Below are 24,772 nucleotides of genomic sequence, written 5' to 3'. Positions count from 1 at the left end.
ACATAAATATACTTGAAATTTTTTTTATTAAAATTTCAAGGTTTTTTGATTTCATATTCACAAAATTAGAAATAACGGTCTTAACATTTAATTCCACACATATGTCATTTTCAATAGCTATTAATGCCAAACTAACAAGCCTTTTTTGTGACATACATGTTCTTAAGTAGGTTTTAATCAATTTCAACTACTTGGAAAAGGAACGTTCACTGCTCGCTACACTAACAGGCAAGGTTAATAGTATTCTTAAAGCAATTGAAAAATTAGGGAAAGATAAATTATTGGACACAATGAAATTAAGAATATCAAAAGAGCTTTTGAATATTTAAATTATCCTTCCGAAAAATATCCCGGAAAGCACGTAACTCGTCATATAGTTCTATTGCATTTACGTCTTTATTATCGCAGTCCTTCAAGAGAATCTCTAAATCGTCACAATTTTTTCGTAAATCTTCATTATTAATTTGTAGTAATCTATACAAGAAATTAAAATTAACATGTTTTTAGTTGTTCAATTAATGAACACATTGCAACGTATAGAAGTGTATAAAACACATTCACTCTAAATTTATCTCCTGGCAATTGTGGCGTTTCTTCATGATGCTCGTAGTCAAATTGTCATGTCTTCTTTTGTCGTCGAACTTCCGGACCAATTTTAAATTCTTGTTCTCCATCCACTTCTTCACTCAGTTATTTTGCTTTTTTTAGAATTTCTTTAAAATTTGTATCTGATCGATACTCTTGTAAGAATATTTTTAAGTTTTCGACAGATTCTAAAGCAAGCGTAATGTTCATATTTTTGTCTTGAAGCATTTTGCTCACAGGGTTTATTCTGTTAAGTAAATCATACCAAGTTATAAGAGAGCAAATAAATTTGTAGTCCTTTATTTTAGCACATAATTTTTGCGCTTCATGTTGAGTTTCTTTATTAAAATTTTCATTATTTAAAATTTCAAAAAGTGCATCATAAATTTCTCCTAACTGATATCGTAGAGGGTGGATTGCATTAATTTTACTTTCCCATCACTTTTCTGATGGCTGTTTCAATGTTAATTTTTTTACGAACTTTAAAAGGATTGCCCAACGTTTGTAAGAGAATGAAAAGAAATTTTATATTTCTGGAATAATTGCAAATAAACTAATTGTATCTGCATTCACTTTGGCTGCATCGTTAATGATTAAATTTAGAGTTTGAGCAGCACGTGCCATGTAAAACGCTCGAGGATTTTTGTTCGAAAGCAAATTTTGTAGCCCATATTTTTTTCCCTTTCATATTTGCCCCATTTTCATACCCTTGACCTCGCATGTCTTCAATGGGAATGTTCCATTATCGTTGCACATAAACCATGTCCATTCTAATCTGATATATCAGCAAAACCTAAAACGTTTTCCCTGATCTTGACAATTCCATTGTCACAGGAAACAAAGCGAATAATAATGGTCATTTGTTCTGTTTTACTTGCATCAGGTGTACAGTCTAAAATTATGGAATAATATTTAGATTTTCGAATTTATAATAAAATTGTATCCCTGATTGCGTTTCCAATATTTCATTTTGATTGTCTTTACTCAAATAGTGTACCCTATTATATTCATTATAGGGCCTTTTCAACATGATTCTCCATAACGGGATCAAACATAGCAAACAGTTCGACTAATTTTAAAAAATTATTGTTTCTCCTTTCATATAATTTATCAGATGATCCACGAAAAGCTAAATTTCGACTACCAAGGAATTTTATAATTTCAATCAAGCATTCTAAAACACTCGTCCAATGTTTCTTTTTCATTTCATATATGCTTTGAGTCTGGAAATCAATAGTATTGTTTTTTTAAATTTTTATCAAGTTCCTTCCATTTAAAGAAATTTTTCATGTGAGTTAAACTAGTCTCATGTCTATGTAAAGTTGTACTTGCATTTCTCCAATCGTTATAACATTCTACAAGACTCAGTAGGTCATTCAGTTAATTTAGTAGGTGCAACAAAAGCAAAAAACAGAATTTAAAGTTTCAGAATAAATGAGCCATGTTCTTGGCACAAGCTCCCGTTTTCCATTTTTCTATTATAATACGTGTCGCCAAATTTTACGACCATATGTATCTCTGGGATATGCTACATTTTTCTTTTGAACAGGCCCCATTTCAATTAAAACAACTAATAATTTTTCATCAATATTTCCCCATTCACCTGGATCTTCTAAATTTACAGAGACTAACGATGTGTTAGTTTCATGGTCAACTAGAACTAAATCTTGTTGTAGTTGACTAAATCCTAACTATTTTTCACTTAAATCATGTTCAGTTATCTTGTTCAATAGTTGCAATAGTACCTTCATGCAAACTGGATGATATGCACTGTTCTTCAACTCTGATTTCTGATGTATCGAGTTGGTTACAATCTGCATCAGAATATTTTAATATTTTAACAAATTTATTAAGGGCCCCAGTTTGTTTCTTAATAGTTGCTTCTTTTGCAGCATGACGCTTACGATTTTGTGCACCGAATAACTTTTTTTAAATTTTTGATTCCATTTCTATTTTATACCCACAAGAAATTATTACACAACACAACACAGAGACGAAATAATAGTCGGCACTGCGCTACTCTCAGTAGCCTACTGAGATGTGTACCATATGACTGGTTCTCGTAGACAAGCTTATACGTTGGTTATGCATTTCTAAATCACTTAGGGAATTGAACAATGTAGATCCGAATATTAATTAAATTATACTTAAATAAATATTTCGGCAATGTCACGTTGTCATTTTCAAAAGGCATGTGCACGCAGGCACTACAACACAGTAACTGAGAATGAAGATATGAAACTATCATTCTCCTAGAAGTCCTGATGGTGCCCTCTAGCCAAATTTGGGGCAGTCGCATACAACCAAATTTGTTGTTGAAGTTTGGAGAGTTTCTTAGGGCCGGGGCTGATTCCATAAATAGTCTTTCGAATTTGTATTTGCTACAGTGTATTACTGTAGCTTTCTTCCACCGTATTCTGTGGCGTGTATCCAGAGCATGGTCTCCAAGACCAGAATGGCTGTACTTGTGTTCAGAAATTCTGATATTCGCTGTCCTGCCTGTTTTGCCAAAGTACGACAGTACTTTGACCAAAGACCAACCACTTCCCCTAGACCTACCTGGTGTATACCAGGTCCCTTGCAGTTGTCGTACTTTGGCCAAACAGGCAGGACAACGAATATCAGAATTTCTGAACACAAGGACTACATCTGGTTTCACAAGTACAGCCATTCTGGTCTTGCAGACCATGCTCTGGATACACGCCACAGAATACGGTGGAAGAAAGCTACAGTAATACATCGTAGCAAATACAAATTCGAAAGACTATTTATGGAATCAGCCTCGGCCCTAAGAAACTCTCCAAACCTCATCAAATTTTGTTGTATGCGACTGCCCCAAATTTGGGAGGCATACATCAGCAGACCATCAGCCCAATGGCCAAGAACACCTACTTAGCCAGCTAGAGGGCACCATCAGGACTTATAGGAGAACGATAGCTTCATATCTTCATTCTCAGTTACTGTGTTGTAGTGCCTGCATGCACGTGCCTTTTTGTAAGTTCCTTTTTAAAATGGCAACGTGACATTGCCGAAATATCGGAAATATTTATTAAAGTATAATTTAATTTATATTCGGATCTACGTTGTTCAATTCCCTAAGTGATTTAGAAAAGAAACATAAGACTGGTTAACTAGCAACAAATGTTTTGTACAAAAATTTGTTTCTGTGCATGAAAACCGTTCATCATTTCACTTTAGATAGATTGCAGTAGACACAACATTCTGCAGGCAAGTATTTGGCCTGATCTAGCTGCAAATTGTAAACAGGCGGCCTTATTTATTTTAATATTGATCATTCTAAGAATTTTTTGTTTTTATGATAAAAATTTTGTTTCTTAAAAATTAACGTATGAATAGCTCCCTGGCAGCAGCAGCGCCCGCATGCACTGCATGCCCTGATCTTATCAGCAAACCCTTTCCAATGTCATTAATGTACAGATTGAATAACGGTTGACCAAGGCCTGATCCTTGTGATACACCACTGGTTACCTTAATCTTGCAGATTCACATTCCCATATGTCACTTTTTGATATCTGTTAGTCAACCATTCTCTTATCCCATTAATATTTTATAATCCACTCCCTGATTCTCCAATTTATGCAACAGTCTTCAATACTGTATTCTGTGCAAAGACTTAGCAAAATCCAAAAGTATCATGTTGTATCCATTCCCCATGGCTAGTGCAATGGTAACATTATAGAATGTGAGCAAGTTACTAAAGCATGACCTTTCCTTAGTAAACCCATGCTGTTCATTGTAAAGTAGAGATTCTCTGTCAACTTTTCCAAAAATCTTCACCACCACTCCTGAGATACTGATTGGTCAATAGTTGGATGCACCAATCTTTGCACCACCAAAGAATGTATGGTATGATTATGCCATTACCATACATTCTTTCCACTCCTTCAGAATCTTCTCTTTTCTGAGACTCAAATTATATAGCCTAGTTAAAGGAATAGCCAGTTCAGCTGAGTATTAGCAACTGTGCTGATATTCCATCAGTCCCTATTGCTGAATTTTTATTCATTTTGTGCAACAGCTCTAATATCTCCTTCTCGTATGCCCCAGTTTTTTTTCATTCAGTGAAGAAGTAGCAGTGAACCCAGTGTTGCATAGACCAGGCTGATAGCGTTTAGCAAAATAGGCACTCAATTGAGCAACCTCTTTTTCTTCTGTCACCCTCACACCATCTGCATTCAGTAGTTATTTTTTATATTCATTCTTTCTTTTACTTGCAGTATAACAGTAGAATTCTTTGAGGTTGTCTTTAGCTTGCAGAGCCAGTTTTTTATACTTATCATAACTGACATCATCCTAATTACAGCAGTTATTACATTACATTAGCCAGGTGCTATCAGACTGGGGGGGGGGGGGGGACTTTCCTCAATTGCTACTGGGGCACGGTCCTCTGCGACTGTCTGCCATGTTCTGGTCTTCAGCCTGCAGGTCTTCCTTCTCCTGATCCGCCCATCTCCTTCTCGGTCTCCCTGGCAGCCTCCCACACTTGTCTCAGTCCTTTCGGGGGCCCATACAGTACAGGTGCCACTGAAGATGCCAGGCTCGCAGCTCCATCAAGACATCTACTGGGTTGTATAAAGCGTTTATGGCAGCATTGAACTGCCTCCTCCAGACTCCGTCTGTCATGACCCCTCCATAGATACATCATAGCATATTGCTCTCGAATACTTTCAGGTGATCAGCTTGTCTCGCCGTGAGAGTCCATGCTTCAGCACCGTACAGGAGAACAGGCCTGATCAAAGTCTTGTATAGTCCCACCTTTTGTAGTCCAAGACCGCAAACGCAAGGCAAAAAGGAGATGCACCTGATAATAGGCCACATTCGCAGCATTTACCTGACTCTGGACATCAGCCTCAACTTTGTTGTCTTCAGTCATGAAAGAACCCAAGTGTACCTAAATATCTTCACCCTCTCAAACTGTGCAGCTCCCTCTGGATCTTGAGCAGCATGGCGACTCATAAAAAGGTATTTTGTCTTCTCGGCGCTTATCTTCAGGCCAACTTCTTCAATAGCAGTAACCAATGCCACTGCATTGTCCCATTGATGCGGCATGACGTTCAGGTCGTTCGCGTAGCCAAGAATCCTAACTTGCACCCCCATGTCGACTCCACTTGCTGCATGTTTCTAATTACTTTTTCCAACACTAGATTGAAAAGAATCAGAGAAAGCCCATCACCCTGCTTTACACCGGTCTGTACTTGAAACGGGTCCAACAGGTCACCTTCTGTTTTCACTCTTGCTCTCGAACCAGCTAAGCACACCTGCACCGTTTTTCGAGGAATTCCCAGCTCTTCTAACACCTGCCATATTTTTGGGCGTATTATTGAGTCATAGGCTTTAGCCTGAATCATTTGGTTTACAGAACAATTGATCAGTCCAAAGACATCAGTTTTAATGCAGGTGAGACCAGAAATGATGCACTTGATGTAGAGACACTTATATCAGAAGCAGTGAGAAAATCACAGGATCTTGTTAAAGAGCTTGAAAAATTGGCAGAAAGCCTGTTAGGAACTTCAGGCCCTAGTCTTGACAGACTTATAAATGAAGCAGAATACATGCTTAATGATATCAGATGGAAAGATCTTGAGCCAGTTGAGAATAGAACAGCAGTTATACTGAATTTATTTAAGAGTTTAACAGTATCTACTAAGGAACAGAATTGAATATCACTAATTTTGATACCAAGTCTCATGGTCATTTCCTTCATGATGTGATCTATATAGATGATGAATAATGATGAAGATATTCACAGTGTTTTGAACAGATTTTCTTATAGTACCTTCTTGTGTGCCTTTTCCAGTCAAATACAGGTATTTGTGATAATCTAATCCTTATAACCTTTATCTAGCTTGAACCTGGCTTGTTTTTCATCAGTGAAGAACAAACCAGGTTCAAGCTTCTTCCCTTCCACAATTTTTCTTAGCCTTTTCTCCAGTATACTTGCATAAATCTAACCAGGTACACTCAGTGGGAAAATTCCTCGGTAATCCTCATGTTCAGTTTTATTTCTGTTTTTTATAGATGGGTACTATGAGACCTGCACTCCAGTCACCTGGAATTTTACCCTCTGACCACGACTCCTGAATTATGTCGCCACTTTAAAACTTTTATACCTCCATATTTGAGCATTTCTGGTCAAATATCATCTACCTTAGCTCTTTCCATGTTTTAAGTCTTTGATGGCCTTTCTACTATTAATATGCATTCTTATTGAGATTTTTTTCACCATGCCTGTCACTATTGGTTTCATTTAGCAATTTTTTTAAAGTAATTATTTCAAACAATCTAGAATATTTTTATCTTCGGTTTTCAAGTCACCTTTATCATCTCTGATTACTTTCATAATTCTCTTTCCTCTTTCTTTCTTTTTTTGTACAGAAGGGATCTCAATTTACCTGCCCTTACCTTCTTTAACACACATCACCAGCAGGATGATAAGATTTGGTCCTTACACTCATATTTATCTCAACCCCCCCCCCCCCCCACACACACACACACAACCCACTGAACAAAATGGATACTTCTGTATCCAGTGAATGCAAACTAAATAATACAACTGAGTGATGGTATTGGCTGATTGCATTCTTCTCTTTTTCTATACTTTCCTTCTTCCTCTTGTATGCTTTGCCCTATTTGCCTTTAGCTTTTTTACTATCCTGTCATTCAAATTACCATCACTGCAATCCAGTTTGCTTTGCAGTAGGACTCATGAGTCACACTGTAATCCACTAAGTTGCTTTAAATGTCAATGTCAGAAACATGGACATGCTCAAACTGCCTGTTGTAGTTCTACCATCTGTACCTGATGTTGATAGTAAACAGCATGATGATAATAAATCTTGCTGTGCAAAGAAACCAAAACATGTCTGCAGTAAGGAAGACCATCCAGCCTACTCCTATGCATGCCAAAGGTGGAAGAATTAAAAAAAAAAAAAAAGAAAGAAAAAACCAAACAAAATATCTCATATCAGGATGCAAAGAAGCTAGCTACCACAATGCCTGTACTAGTATAACTCCTCTTATGTTGAGAAGATGGCAGTTAAGAACTTGTCAAAAAAAGAACACAAATGCATCCATGCCACCATCTGATAATTTCAGCATGCCTGAACTTTTATGATCATGAATGCTTCTCTTTTTAACATGTTAGTTGCTTGACTTATTATGGTCTCACTCCTGAAAGAACTGAAATGACCCTACCCAATGAGAATCCATATCTCAAAAGAATTATCGCAAGGGCATTGGCAAAAATAAAAACCTCCAAACAACCTACTCAACAAAATGGATATTTCTGTATCCAGTGAATGCAAACTAAATACAACTCATTCTGACACATCAGATGATATATTAAAAGTTTTTCGAGAGGAAGAGGTGAATACATGCCATCCATACTTCACAAAATCAATGACAAATACGAGCCTTCGGCTTTTTTTTACATAAGTCAACAAAGCCAAAAGAATAGGAAAATTCTTACATTGGAACTGTTATTAAAACTTGCCAAGAAATTATATTCTTGTTTAATCCTTTATCCAAGTGTAAGCAAAGTTAGTTTGCCTTTGAAGTATCTTCATGACTGGGCTACTTGTATACATAGACTGATAACTTCAAATCAGTTGCCTTAGTATCCCTTAATACAAAGCACACTTCCTTTTGGACATACATAATGCTGTTCATCAAGGGAGGGTCACTACTCAGACCCCAGGATGATACCAAGGTTGAATTAATGCGGAAGTCATATTTCCCACACACGAGTAGTAAAAAAAGGTGTATAACTTTATTATTAAAATATTCTGGATCAAAGATAAGTATAGAAAGAAATTATACTTTCCAAGAAGTTTTTGGCTTCTACATACAATTTGGCTTGTCATGAAGATACTGCACATGCAAATTTGTTTACTTGCACTTGGATAAAGGATTAAATAAGAATATAATTTCTTGGCAAGTTAATAATTTAATTTGAAATCAAGTGAAAAAAAGAAAAAAAAAAGAAACTTTGAAAGTTTTTAGAGGCAGAGTAAACAGCAGTAGAAGTAGATTTTTGTCTTGAAAAGTTGTAGGGCATTGGAACTGGCAGAGAGAGAGAGAGAGAGAGAGAGATCGGTGGGTGCAAGGATTGGGAATGAATTTAAAGAGATATAAGAATGCATAGTGTTAGTGAGTCCTGTGACAAGACTGGTATTTCCATATAAATTGTTAATATATAATAACAGGATCATTTCCTGGAATAACTTTTTTTAAAAATCTTTTAGACAAGACAAGTTGAAAAGGAATTAAAAACTGTATTATATAATATCAGATGATAAATGTTATTTGGTATGTGTTATGTATTATTCCTTGTTCACATGTGCACGTACATACAAGGTTTATTCATAAAGTTTTGGAACTTTATTTAAAATATATACTTTTGGAAACATCTGTGGAACTAGTGTTCAGTGTGTTAAAACATTGAACTGCATTTAGCATTACAGATGAATTAAGAACTGAATTAATTGTTACAGTTAACACATAATGTGCTCTGAAGCTGCTGGTTTGAAATTGAGCCTTTTTATAAAAATCTGTTTTATAATTTAGTTGGCTAGTGGATTTTGTAATACTGTTAAAATAAGTTATGATTATTATAAAAGGAGAAAGCTTGAAACTTAAAGCAGAATTATAGGTCTCGATATTAGGTTTTTCCTCTTGAAATTCATCTCATTTCACTTGAGGTTCTGCTTTGTGTAGTATGCAAGATATTCATCAGTAACTTTCTTTCCTTATTTCTGTTGGTATTAAATTCAGTGCTATAAGTAAAGTTTTTATGCTGGATTTATGCTAATGCTATGTTTATCATAACCTGTCGCAAAAAAAAAAAATTGGGGAGACCAGTTGGGTTTTAACCCTTACTTCAGTCACAAAATTCTTTTTTGTTGCTTTCACCCATGAAAGGTTATTTTGCAAACTTATAGTACATTGGGTACCATGGGCAGGATAAGGATTTGTTTTCTATTTTTTATCAATTTTATATATATAGTAGAACTCAGTTATAATGATCATGGTCGGTTACAGCGAATTCACATTTATAACGAATAATTTTGAAGGTATATTTGAATTACATTTGATTTATTGTATTTCACGTTTATTACGAATTCGTTTCACGGGAATAACGAACGAATAATACACGTTAGTCATTCCTTTACTGACATTTCGTATACGCATTTTCTGGTTGTGGAAAAATGTCGGGAGTCAAATGGAAAATTTTATCGGTTTCCGAAAAAGTAGAAATTATACGGGAGGTGGAAAGTGGCCAATCAAATCTGACAGTAGCAAAGAAGTATGGTTTGTCCCCATCTACAATATCAACAATTTGGAAGAATCGCGAGTTGACTCTGAAAACTTTTGAAAACAATTTATCGAAGTGTAAAAAACTAAAAAAGTGTAATAAAAGTGACGTTGACGAGGCACTTCTTTTGTGGTTTAAAGTGCAAAGAACTGCTGGCTTACCTATTAGCGGACCAATTTTGAAAGTTCAAGCCGAAAAAATTTGCTGTTTAACTTGGTTATGGTGATTTTAAATGCAACAATGGGTATATTGATCGCTTTAAGAACAGAAACAATATTGTCTACGCAAAAGTAAGTGTCGCGGCGTTGTCCATTGACAAAAACATTGTTTCTGACTGGATCAAGAATGTATGGCCAGACATCAAACAAAGGTATCGATACAACAACATTTATAATGCAGGCGAAGAACGGTTTTTTTATAATTTAACGCCCGATAAAACTTTTTTCGTTTTTATAATTTAAAAACGAAAAGGGCATTGGCGGAAAACTAATCAAAAATAGACTCACAGTTTTAGCTTGTGCGAACATGACCGGTAGCGATAAAAGAAAGTTTCTTGTAATTGGAAAACGGCAAAACCGAGATGCTTTAAAAACATAAAGAAACTTCCCGTTGATTATACAGCGAATAAGAAGGCCTGGATGACATCTTCAATTTTCGAAAATGAAATTTGCAAGTAGGATAAAAATCTTCGCAGTGAAAACCGGAAAATTTTGTTATTGATAGACAACTGTCCTGCCCATCCTGTAGTGGCTAATTTAACAAACATAAAACTTGTTTTTTTGCCACCGAATGTGACATCCGTCTTGCAACCACTTGATCAAGGCATAATTAGATGTTTTAAATCCCATTTTTGCCATCTATTAGTCTTGGAACTGATAGAACGCAGAGAAAAATCTGCGGAAAATGCTTATGCTTACGACTCGAAGATCCGTGTACTTCACGCAATATGTTTAATGAGTGATGCTTGGAATTTGGTGTCATCGTCTACGATACAAAACTGTTTTAAGAAAGCCGGTCTTGCGGAATACAAGTGCGAATCTGAAGAAGATGAGGATAACTTACCGTTATCAGCGTGGTTAAAAGTGCGAAACTTGAACAATTTTGAAACGTGCACAGAGATTGATAATTTTATAGACATTGATAATGGCGTCGCAACTTTGGGTATACCGACAGATGCTGACATCTTAAAACAAATCTCTCATACACCAGAAGATAAAAGTAGTAGTGACTCCGAGGAAGAATATAGCAATGATGAGAAAATTGTTACCTGGTGTGAAGCAGAAAGTGCTTTACATATTTTAACAAGATTTATGGAATCGCGATCTGTAAGTTCAGACGACACATTCAAGCATCTTAGTGGTATAAGGAACAATTTCAAATGTACGAAATATGTCTTGTGCAAAGCAAAGCACGCTTGATGATTTTTTTATGTAAAAATCTGAAGTTTTAAAAATAAATTTTTGTTCTTTATATGTATGTATGCACATATGTATTTATGTTACCCAATATACCTATGCTGAGAAAAATCTGAAAACATTTTTAATTAGCTCAAATTATGACCTTCTTGGATATAATGAATAACAGTTATTACGAACAAATATATGCTGTCCCGTGGAATTCGTTATAAACTAGTTCTACTGTATTTTGTAGTTTTAATCTACTTTTTTACATAGTCCAGAAACCCTGCTGTAGAGACCAAACATGGAACTTTTTCAAGCCTCTTCAGAACTCCAATAAGCAGGTCAGTGGTCTCACACCAGTGATGAAATTCATCTCCCACCTAAAAGTTTGTGCCAGTGGATTTATCTGACCTAAATACCTTACACATTTTAATTTTTTCTTGTAAAAAGATCAGATTTCTCTTCTTGAGATAATATACATCCCTAATCTTCCCTTGTAGGAATAAAACATCACATCCGTATCTGTAGTGTTCTTAAAACTTGATATAATTTTTTTGCTCAGTCACACACTCCTCATTCATTGAACCCTAATATTGTATCACACTGCATAAATCCCAAACCTGCCCAACCTCAAACTGTTCTCACATTTCAGGTGATGTTAGCCAAACATCCTTACAGATTCACTCACTCTCTCACATTGCATAGACTCACTGACATCCTCTTCTTATAGACATTTTGTTTCTGCCTTATGCCTTTCTATAGATATTTTTATGAGTAAGTGTTCATGCACAGTTCCACTTCAAACTTAATAAACCAACTTCTCAGCCTTTCTCATCGCTTTCCCCAAGGACTACAAACTCCAGCTTTTCAAGAAATACAACAGGTCTCTTCCCTCATACATGTCACTTGAACTATAGGCTTTGCATTCTATAGTTCAAGAGTCAGTGGATATATATAATAGTAATATTATTTATATATTAGAAATATTATATATAATAATGTTACTTTGACCTCCCTTTGCTATTTTATTTATTTTAGTACTTGTCAAAGTTAGTAAAGCTGCAAACAAGATATTTGAAAAAAAAAATATATATATATGAGATTTTAATTTGCCCTTACTGTAAATTCAGTTATTTTCTAGATGAACTAGAGTAATTCATTATGGTTATATTCCTTTTTTTTCTCAGTCCCTCATTTACTCCAAAAAAAAAAAAAAAGTGGAAATAGTGTAATTAACAATACATTATAAGTTTCATTTTCATGTTATTCAGAATCAACTCCTACTATAGTAAACACTGTTTGCTATAGTAGGAGTTTAACGGTATAGATTACCGTAGGATTTTAACGGTATAGATGCGAACACAGATTGATAAGAAAATAACTATTTATTAACTTTAATGCTAATATTTCGCTGGTATTATATCCAGCATCTTCAGAGCATAACAAACAAAGTTTGTTACAGTAGCGAGACAACTGCAATTCGGTGTAACATTGGGACTAGTATGAGTAATTGTAGCGTGCAACACAAATATGTGTTGCTGGATATAATACCAGTGAAATATTAGACTTGGTTGTTTCTGATTTAATTTTGTCCCAATCTTGCAAAATTGCTTCTTTCAGTGTATTCTGCTAGTTATTTCATGTTTTCTTATTCTAGTTTCCAGTTAACTCCAAAGCTGCTGTATCGAATTTAATTCTGGAGACTGAGCTGAAGTTTTCAGTGTGTGAGGCGTGTGATAAAGCAACCAGAGATGTACAATCTCTGCTATATTTTGGGTCATTTTCCTGCTAGGAGTAGTAATCATTGACACGTCCTGATATTTCGGAAGCAGTCATTTTTGGGTTTTTTCTTGATCATTCTATGTATTTTTTCACTATAAAAAAAGCCAGGATATGAAAGGCTTTTCATAGAATCAGCTTCAGCCTTAAGAAATGAGCCAAACCTCAACAAATTTGGCTGCATGAGACTTCCTCAAATTTGGGAAACCTACATCAGAAGACCTTCAGCCCAATCGCCCAAGAATACCAACATTGCCCGCTAGAGGGCACCATCAGGACTTTAGGAGGAGTAATAGCTTCATACTTCTTGCTCGTTTATTGTTTTGCTGTGCCTGCGTGCACGTATCTTGTACCTAAGTTCTTGAAAATGGCAGCGTGACGTTGCCGAAATATAGAAATATATTAAAATTTATTTTAATGTATATCCTAGTACGTTGTAATTTCCTGAAATAATATAGTGAAAATGCATAACCAATGTCTAAGCCTTTCTACTAGAATTACGATAACCCACGGAGATGTTACCGCACGTAAAGCACGCCATTACAGTAAATTGAAGTTGAAGCTAGCAAGACAACTGAATCGTCTCGCCTTCCTGAAGCGCTGCCAGGATAACCAGATAATCCCTAACTGTGTGAAATTCAAGCACTGTTTCTCTTCGCAAAAGGCACTTCGTATCTATAACCGTGCCAGCCAAGCCTTACTCAGAGAACAAATTGCCACCACTCGCCGTTTCCTGAGTGAAGCTAACTCAGCTATACAGGCACTCGAAGATGACCTTTCAAGCACTTAAGCCACGAAATTTGGTCGATTTTACGCGACATCTCGTGCACTGCAGCGGAGAAAGAGTTTAGATTAGTCCGAGATCGACACATCAAAAAATTCGAAAATTTAAAAAAGGTCGCGATCTCGAAACCGCAACTTCCTGCCAATACGGTAGTGAATCTGTCGTCACTAAGTGTGAAACCTGAAGCACTCGACGCCCTCGCACGTGGCCACAACTTCACCATTGCTCCCAAAAGAATACCTGCTGAGGATATCATGATACGGATTGAACGCGGGATCCGACACCTCCCAAGCCACGTCGCCAACGATATTAGACTGGATGTAGCTTGTGTTCTGACCAAAGCCAAACCACCTAAAACCAACATGCCCAGTAAAGAAATTAAATCTCTATTAGAATTAAAGAAAAACAAGAAAATAATAATCACCAAACCTGACAAAGGGAATGCCACAGTATTTCTGAACCAAAAAGATTACACAGGTAAGCTGAAATCTCTATTGTTAGATCGTGCCACTTACCTCCCTATCGAATACAATCCCACCAACTCACAAATTAGAAAACTCCACAGGCTCCTTAAGAAGGTCACATCTTGGCCTGTTGGCCTGTGGAAATCACTAACAAATTAAAACCATTTAATTCGATACACCCCCCCCCCCCCCCCGTATTTTTGGACTCCCAAAAATTCACAAGGAAAATGTGCCATTACATCCCATAGTGGATGGCATTGATTCCCCCACATACAAACTAGCAAAACATTTGGCCAAAGCTCTCTCACACTATACTGGCAGCACACCTTCATACATAAAAAACTCAGCCCACTTCAAAACCAGCATAGAAAACCTTACACTCAAACACACTGACATAATGGTCAGTTTTGATGTCTCCTTCTTATTTACGAATGTCCCACTCAAAGAATCCTTAGAGCTAATCAAAGCTAAATTTCCTCCCGATATCACAGCCCTATTTCAGTTCACAATAAACTCAGGCTATTTTGTTTGGCAAGGAAAATTCTACAAACAAATAGAGGGGACAGCCATGGGTTCTCCACTCTCCCCACCCTTGGCCAACTTTTATATGGAGACTTTTGAAGAGCAAGCCTTGAACTCTGCCCCACAAAAACCAACCATTTGGCTTCGCTATGTAGATGATGTATTCGCTATTTGGCCACATGGCTCCGATGCACTCCTCTCCTTAACACACTTAAACAACCAACACCCCAGGATCAAATTCACCCTGGAGGAAGAAAAAAACAACTGCATTCCGTTCTTAGACACACTAGTCACCCGCCAGCCTGATGGAACCTTGGTTTTCTCAGTATATAGAAAACCCACCCATACAGGCAGATATATTCACCAACAATCCCCCCCCCCCCCTCACAACAATATGGAGTCATTAAGACACTACACAACAGGGGTAAACTTATCTGCTCGAATGACAATGCCCTAACCACAGAACTAAACCACGTTCTCAACCAATGGCTGCCCCCCCAAAAATATCCAAAAAATATTAAAACCAGTAAACCACAACCCCCCCCTCCCCCTCACAACAAGGATTACTCTAAATCTATCACCATACCCTATATCCAAGGCACCTCAGAAAAAATCACAAAAATCTTAAAAAAAACATAACTTAACTTCTTGTTACAAACCTTATAAAAAAATTGGCATCCCTTATCCACTCAACAAAAGACCAACCTCACCCCCCTAGACCTACCTGGTGTGTACCAGGTCCCTTGCAGCTGTAAGCTGTCCTACTTCGGCCAAACAGGCAGGACAGCAAATATCAGAATTTCAGAACACAAGGACTACATCCGGTTTCACCAATACAGCCACTCTGGTCTTGCTGACCATGCTCTGGATACCTGCCATAGAATACGGTGGAAAAAAGCCAGGATAATACACCGTAGCAAATACAGATATGAAAGGCTTTTCATAGAATCAGCTTCAGCTTTAAGAAACGAGCCAAACCTCAACAAATTTGGGAAACCTACATCAGAAGACCTTCAGCCCAAGAATACCAACATTGCCCACTAGAGGGCACCATCAGGACTTTAGGAGTAATAATAGCTTCATACTTCTTGCTCATTTATTGTTTTGCTGTGCCTGCATGCACGTATCTTGTACCTAAGTTCTTGAAAATGGCAGCGTGACGTTGCCGGTAAATATAGAAATATATTTAAATTTATTTTAATGTATATCCTAGTACGTTGTAATTTCCTGAAATAATATAGTGAAAATGCATAACCAACGTCTAAGCCTTTCCACGAGCATTCTATGTATTATTCTCTAGTAGTAAGTTTCTGAGAATGGCCAACTCTTTCAACTCTGTTTATTCCTAATAGCAGTAACCTGTAGGTCAGCTCACTTTAACAGTAAAGTTTAGCCTAACTAAAATTCATAGCACCACTTTCTATTTCAGAAGAAATTCATCATAACAAATCTTCTATAAATAAGCCACTTAGTCCAGTGAATTCACTGTATTAGTAATTGAATGCAATCATATAGTTCTTCCTACAAATTGAATTCTTATGATTATTTGTTGATATCCTGCACTTTAGCATTTTGCTAATGTTTTAAAAAAAATTTTAATTTAAGCTGGTTCATTTGAAGTCAGTTTTTAATTACTTTTTTTTTTTTCAGTAATAGTACTTCAGATGTCTTGAAATGCATCTTATGTCCAGATAGTTTCAGTTCAAGAATAACCCTGGAGAATCATTATTATTATATTCATAATCAGGCTTTAATTCATTGTTCACTTGAACAGTGCAATTTCTATACAACAGATCCTGCTCTTTTAGAGAAACATAAAAAGGAGAAACATTCAGGATTTTTTGAAGGTATGTTTGGAAGAGTTAGTTATTAAACCTTTTACACTTTCATCCTATTTCAACTAGTTGTCTTATTAAATGAAATATGATCTTGGTAGCCTTTTAGACTAATCTTGGCTTGTCTCCAGTTTTACCTTCAGCTGTTTTTCTCAGTCTATTTGAGAAAAGTAGTAAAAAAAATAATATTAATAAAATTAAGGGAAAAATTGAAGAACAAGCTGGTTTAGACCAAATAGGTGTTACCAAGACAAGATTTTAAGTTGCAAATTGATACTTAGAATTGAAGAACTTTATGCTGATATTGTTATCCTCTTAAATCTGCTTAAATTAATTCTGTTAGCCAAATTAAATAATTGCTGTAACAGATTTATTATAAAAAAATAGGCAGGAAAACAGAAAAAATCAACTTCCTTCTCATTTGTGAACTTATAGATTATTATACATTTTACCTATTTAGGCAAGTTTTAGTGAAAATGGCAGATTAAATATGGAAATAGATAATAGAATAAGTAAGACTGTTAAAGGTGAAATATGTAAGGTGGAAAGTCATATGAATAAATAAATTTATGGAACAAGATAGAAATCAGCAAAACACAAACTAGCAGTATTCAACAATGTTCTAGTCAATTTTAACATGTAGATCTGAGAATCGACAACAAATATAGATGGTTCCGGGGTGGGGGAATTTCAGGAGGGAACAGATGATAAACCATATTTGTAGTTGATACAACAGTATTTAGACTAATATCTCATTTAAAAAAAAAAAAAAAATTCATCTTTCACAGTCATGCTGAGCCTTCTTCAACAGTACTTTGCTCACATTTTTTATATATATGAGATGAATTTTTTTTTTTTTTAAATTAAAGACAAAGCACAGGAAACTGTCTAGTGTTATGGAGGTTTAATATAAAAAAATAAAAAAATGGGAATAAGTTGTATTTTCTGTTGTGGATATCAAAAGCATGATCTGTAAAATACTACACTAGCACCACCACTATGTCCGACAGGACTTGCAGACCATGCCTTGGCTACCTGCCACAGAATTCATTGAAAGAATGCCACTCTACTTCATGGAAGTAAATACAAGTATAAAAGTCTGTTTCTTGAATCTGCCTCTGTCCTAAAAAACACGTAAATAAGTTTGGCCCATCAGCCTAACTTCCAAATGAATGTCCAGTCAAACTCAGCACTTGCCTTGTTTCTTTATATTAGTTTCTTTTACTCTTGCAGCCTGTTTGCACATTATTTGGGTATTGTTCCCTAATGATGAATTTGAATCTCTTCCCAAAATATAGAAAATAATAATTAAATTATTTTAGTTATGATTTCTAGATTTTAGGAATGAGATGACGACATAGATTATATTTTTTATCATCTCATTCCTATTACCATTATGATTTAAAAGAGCTGTTTCTAACATTGCCTTGATGTCCCCTTGTTATTTGTTATGTGATTAATTGTATTATTTAATCTGTTTCTAACAATTATTTTTTTTTTATTTCCGATTGTACCTATATATGCACAAGGGTTCACTCCATTGGTGCGGTGACTTTAACTTTCTTTCAGAATCCAAAAAAAATCACTGACTCAAGACTAAATACAAAATAAACACATTTAATAAAACACAAACAATATATACACTTCAAATAAAGTTACATAATTAACTACAAATTAATTGGATTCAAAGGCCTTTTAAATAAACTTACAGTTAAGAGATCATCCATTCTCTGACTCAATCTATTACTGATTTGTTTAACATATACTTCATCTCATTTTACTAAACTAAACACTTTGTTTACACAATAACAAAATGTACATAGCCAGTTTCTCTGTTAAGACCTCATGTAGCACACATTAATTCTTCTTGACACTGAAGTGTAGATATTCTGAATTCACCTAAGTATAAACACTTCATGCAATTTCCTTCCAATCAGCGTTTCTTCGAACATTCTTTTAGAACATCATTAACAATATCTTCTTTTATTTACGAATACTTATTGACAGTCTTCCACCTTAAAACTCAGTTCTACAATTCCCTTTTCAGAATCTGCTATTAATCTTCCAATCAGCATTTCTTCGAACATTCCTTTAGAACAGGGGGTTCCCAACCTTTTTGTTTCCTAGAGCACATTCTAAAATACCAGTAGGGTGACAGGCACCATCCATTTTTTCAATCAAATTTTTTGAATTCTTTTGTTAAATGAATACATACAAAGTTTACATTATAATCAAATGTTTTATTACTTAAAAGTTTACATTATATAAAAATTTAAATATATATATGTAAGTTAGTGTGATCTTTGGCATTGCATTTCATTGGCCAGTGCTTCATAATTAGGAGAATATGATGATATTCCAGTTCTTAAACAATCATCAAGATGCTCATCAGTGAGTCGTGATCTATATTTTGATTTTATGACATTCATGGTTGAAAACAATGATTTGTAAAGGTATGTGGAACCGAAAAACGATTTTATCTTGTACGCTGCTCTTTTTAAGAATGGAAACTTTTTTCTATCCACTAGATTCCAGAATTTCTTGATTCACTCATTTTAGGATTAAAAATCAAAATATTTCAAAAATTTAAGTACAAGACACTGTTAAAATTATGCACATATAACTAGCAACAGATAATGAACAACTTCGAATGCGTGTCTACTTTACATTGTATGCGTTTAATATTCATCATGCATCATATAGCATGCCATGAATTGTTGTGATGTGCACGTGATTATTTCAAATTATACGGCACACTGTTGTACAGCGGCAGGCACACACACAAATTGGTCGACAGGTGCCATGGTGCCCGCGTGGATAGGATTGAGAACGCCTGCTTTAGAACGTCGAATGCAAATCTTCCTTTATTTACCAACACTTATTGACAGTCTTAAATCTTTAAAAGCTCATAACTCTACAATTCCCTTTTCGGAATCTACTATTAATTTTCCTCCGACTGTCACATAAAAACTTAAGTTCTAACCCAAATATCTGCCGGCCAGCGTTTTCCTTTCTCCCCGAACGCTCTCTTGTTTCTTTTCCGTTACCTCGATACTGAACGTTCTCTGTCACCTGTCAATCACCCATCAAACTCCTCAGCGAGCATGCGCACTCCATGAAAGTGGCAAGCGAGAAGCTAAGTATAATGGCTGACACGTCTCCGTTAGTGACAAGAGAATGTCTTCATAAAACAGCACTTAATATTTTAAACTATAATAAAATTTTTTGTAAGTAACACAACAATTATGATTATTTTTACATCTTGAAATATTCAGCCCAGAACTAAAGAGTGGAGTGTCACAAACTTTACTGTACATGTCTGCAAGTTGCATCGTCTGAGCATATTTAGAAGAGGAGTTTCTAACATTTAAGGTCCTCTGAAAAATTCAATTGCTTTAGCACATAAGTTGCATGCATCGTTCAGCTAATTTCATCCAAATTTTGAATATATTTGTTTTTGGCATTGCTAACAGTCTCCTGAGAAATTCATCGTAATCACTAAAATGGAGATGAGAAACTCTCCTTGCTGACTACTCTACAGGTCACGTTGTCTAAACTGATTTTGATTGTACTTTTACATTCTTTAACATTCTCTGACAGTTGGACCAAAATGGAGGTCAGGTGTTGAAAAGTAGGAAGGAGGAGAAATTAAAATGCTTCTAGTAAAATCACTCATCTGGTTTTTACAATTTATTCCCTGACTGTTTTACCTACTACTTCATCTAAAAAAAAATAACTGATGTCTCATTTTTAAAAAAATCTCATCTCATATATATATATATGTGTGTGTGTGTGTGTGTGTGTGAGAGAGAGAGAGTCAGGTACTACTAAAGAAGCAGGAGATTGGCTGAAATGAAGTTGCTCCAGTCTGAAATTTGAACAGTACTATAACAGTCGTGGCAGCAATTGTCTAAATTGCAATTCAGCGTTTTTTTTGTTTACAGCTGGGCTTTTTTTTACATAATAAGATGTTCAAGATATTAGAACTTAACATTTTCTAAAAACAGAACATAACCAACCCAAAAGTATCTTTGAGCAAGAAAGTGAAGAATTGAAGTAGAAATTTGCCGTAATCTCTTATTTGATAATGCACACAAGTGATGTTTCTAAATTTACACAGATTAAATATTACCCAAAACTTGGAAAATGTCTGTGCAGTTTTAATTGCAAATGTAATAATAACTTTTTAATGGATAGTTTACATTTAGTTTAAATTAATAACCTTTCTGAAGGATTTATACCTAGTCAAAAGTACACTTATGACTTCACTCTGAATTTTCCTGAAATATTCTCTGTTGTGTCATCTTTATTATGTCACACTTTTTTGGGGTAGGTGGTGAGGCTATGTGTGAGGCCAGTGTATTATGTCTGCAAATTGTATGTTCTTAGAGTTTGCCTGCTTTGTGGGATACAAATTTGAGTTTCCAGGAAGATGTAGGGTGACTAGAGGGACTTATCACTGTATTGTTAACATAGAACTTTATATCTTGAACATGATTAAAAAGCACTTATCAAAATTCTCGTTTAAAAGTTTATATATATATTAAATATTATATATATATTAATGAGTCAGAAGATTCATATTAATATACGAGTCTCCTGGCTCCCTGGAGACTCATTCACACTGTCTAACCCACCACTAATCACACACTGCTCTGAGAGAAAAACTGGCTCTCATCCCTTTCTTTATTGAATTTATTCTCAACTTCCATGGATGCCTTCTCATCATTTTATTACATGTATTTAAAAAAACGGAAACTGACAACAATTCCCATTTTCACATGCCACATATTTCACAAAATATTTGGCATGCATACTTTTATTTAATGCAGTAACTATCAGACTCTTTTTGTGAAGGACAGGTGGTGCATAAATTTCCTTTTAAGATTAAGACTGTTTTGAAATTTCTTAAGTATAGCTTAAACCTCGGAAAAGTAAATTGGTATATGCAGAGAATATGCATGGTAAACAGTCATCGAAATTATTATTGAAAAGTTTCGTAATCTTGTTTGCTTTTTTTTTTTTTTTTCATCAAATTGTTGATATGTACCCTCAGGGGGTATACAGGATAATTATGATAGTACTACATGAAAAAGTTACACCATTACTAACTTCCTATCTACGATATTATCAGATCTTATATTTCAATCTACTAAGGCACTTTTTACTGCACTTTTTACTTGGTCTTCCTCTGGGTCTTTTTCCTGCCAACCTAACAGAGAACACTTGTTTTGCTAATCTTTCCTCTCTCATTCTATTTAAGTGACCATACCACTGAGATTAGCTCTGCCAACACATCCTGAATGCTAACAGTGGTGAGTTCTTTTCTAATATCCTCATTTTTGATGTGATACTGCCATTGATCCATCTGTTCACTCCACTAATCTTTTTCAGAACTCTCATATCAGAAGTCTCTAGTCTTTAATCAAGTGTTGTATTTCTAACCCATATCAGCTTGACTAAATTCTGTGGTCAATTTCCATGTTTAATTTACCATCTTCACTAAGTATTGCATCTAAATGCTGAAATGTTTTATTTGTTCTATAGGTTCACCATTCAGGATACAATTGATGTTTGCAATATTTCTGCATATTTTCATTGTCTTTTTATTGCTGATTTTCATGCTAAATTTAATACAGCAGTTATACAATTATTATTATTATTTAACATTGGACCTATTAATAGGTCCAATGTTAAATAATATTGTTATAAATTTGTAAATTCCAATCTTCTGGAATTTGTCCTAAACTGATTCAATGTTATCTACATTCATAGCACGCACGCACACACACACACACACACACACACACACACACACACACACACACACACACACACACAAGCAATGCATCCCACTCTCAAACCACTCTCCTTTACCTCAGATTTTACCTCAAACCATCTCCTCCTCAACCTCCTTCAATTCTAACTGCTAACTTACAGCTTAAATAAAGACCATATGGCTTGATAATGTCTATATTAATGTCCCATTTACACCATATAATTGTAGCGTTTGGAACAGCTTTCCTCTTGGCACCATGTCATATGCCTTTTCTAGATCTACAAAACTTAAATACAGTTTTTCCTCATGCTTCCCTTTCACAATTTTTCTTGGCCATTTTTCAAATATACTTGCATAAATCTTACCAGGAATACATTATGTAAATATCTCTGTAATTCTCACATTCAGGTTTATTTCCCCTTTTTATAGATGGCACTATGAGAGCTTTGCTCCAATCTTCTGGAATTTGACCCTCTGACCAGGCCTTCTAAATTTCATCTACACTAGCTGACTTTCCACATTTTATGTTTTTGGTGACTTTTTCTACTTTAATTGTGGATATATATTCCTGGCTGCATTACTGCTGGTAGTTTTCTGCCATTGTACTGAATACCCCTCCCTGCTTGTTTCATTTAACAGTTTTTCAAAGTAATTACTCTAGAATGTCTTTATCTTCACTTTTCATGTCACATTTATCATCTCATTTCTAAGCTTTTTTTTTTCAATATCCTCCAGAATATTTTGCTAACTTCCTGATATTTATTTTCTCTGTTCTTACCAAAGTCTTTCCATGACTTTTGTTTAGCTAGTTTTACACACAGTGCTTTGCTTTCTTACATTTTTCTCTGTATTCCCTAAGAGCACAAGCTGATTCACTTGCTACAAACTTTCTATATGCTTTCTTCTTTTCCTTGACTGCCTCTTTAACATCCTGAAATCAGAATTCCACCATGGAGTTCTAATTTTTCTATCCTTACAGACAACCTCACCACATGCCTCTCTGGCAGAATCAATCAATGTTTTCTTCTGGATTTGCCAATGAATCTCTAAGGTTTGGTTCTTGTTTTCAAATTCTTTGGTTTTTTTTCTTCAATGATGTTTGTGTATTGGAGTCTGCAGTTCACTTGTGAAAGTTGCTCGACCTTGATTTGTTTTACACACTCTTCTTTTCAGTATGAAATTCAATTTTATCCTGCTCAAAACTAAATAACGATCACTTCCTATTTGAAATCCTCTTTGTCCTGAACCAGTGGGAAAACATTGCTAGCAACTATAATATAATCAACAAGACTGTTATTTTTTTCTTGCATCTTCTCTACATGTGAATTTGCACACTTTTTTATATTGGAATATTGTGTTGGTAATAATTAATCTGTGTTCTGAGCAGAAATTCTGCAGTCATTGACCACTATTATTAGCTTTGCGCTAATAATATATAATATATATTATTATATATAATTTTTAAGGCATTAGAGAGGGTCTCTAATGCCTTAAAAAATTCTTGCATTTCTTCTTTGTAGAACCTTCTGTGGTACCATAAGCACAAATAAGTCTCATTATCCTGTTTCCCCATTCTGATATTTGCTTCCATCATTATACTTGATATTGCCTGCCATTCAAGATTATCCACATATTTAGTGTTGAATACTATAACTACTCCCATTTTTCCCCTGATTGTCATTGCCTGAATATAACATTTTATAGTTGTTGCTTGGAAAGATATCACCTGTTTTTGTCTTCTTTGTTTCAATCACACCTAGTATGTCTATCTGGTATATCCAATTCTGCTAGTTCCATTTTCTTTCCATTGTTTGAAATTTTTATTTTCAGCCATCTGGCTAGAATAATAATGTATTTAACTTGCAAGGCTAATAAACATTAATAGGGTTGATAGTTCAGTCAAAGCATTTTGACTAGATGTCATTCGAAGATGTTAGGGATTCCAACAAAACATCAAAAAATTGGCAGATTTTCTTTTGTTGATGTTCTACAATTAAAAATTGCTTTAGAAGTAATAAAGAAAAAATTGTAATACTGTTTATATCTTTTAACACAAATCATAAAATAATTTTAAATTGTGCATTGCTGATTTGCTAAAAAAAAAAAACTGCTGTAGAATATATTAATTCAAGAGCCTAAAAAAAAACTATATATGTGAATTTTTAGTCTCCATAGCTCAGTGGTATGGGTGAAGCCCTTTAGTCGGAAAGACCTGGATAGGAGATGGCACTTGAATGGGAATATGAATTTTAAATTGCTAAATAAATATCTTAGAAGCCTTATAAAGAAA

At 35.0% G+C, this 24,772-nt stretch overlaps 1 protein-coding gene across 5 annotated transcripts in view; it reads left to right on the top strand.

The window, feature by feature from the left end:
- LOC150110252 (uncharacterized) overlaps positions 1-24,772 on the top strand; it is a 262,473-nt gene that overhangs the window by 215,674 nt on the left and 22,027 nt on the right. For all 5 annotated transcript variants that reach the window (XM_090398609.1, XM_090398607.1, XM_090398610.1 and 2 more), the window contains one exon: positions 16,519-16,715. In XM_090398609.1, coding sequence (XP_090254735.1) covers positions 16,519-16,715 — 197 coding nt within the window. The remainder of the gene's footprint in view (positions 1-16,518; positions 16,716-24,772) is intronic.

Source organism: Typopeltis vanoorti, chromosome 1 (genome assembly GCF_054136105.1).
Source record: "Typopeltis vanoorti isolate ZY-2024b chromosome 1, IOZ_Tvanoo_1.0, whole genome shotgun sequence".
Classification (NCBI taxonomy): Eukaryota; Metazoa; Arthropoda; class Arachnida; order Uropygi; family Thelyphonidae; genus Typopeltis; species Typopeltis vanoorti.
The sequence above is the reverse complement of the archived record's forward strand: the minus strand, read 5'-3'. Positions and strand labels throughout refer to the sequence as shown.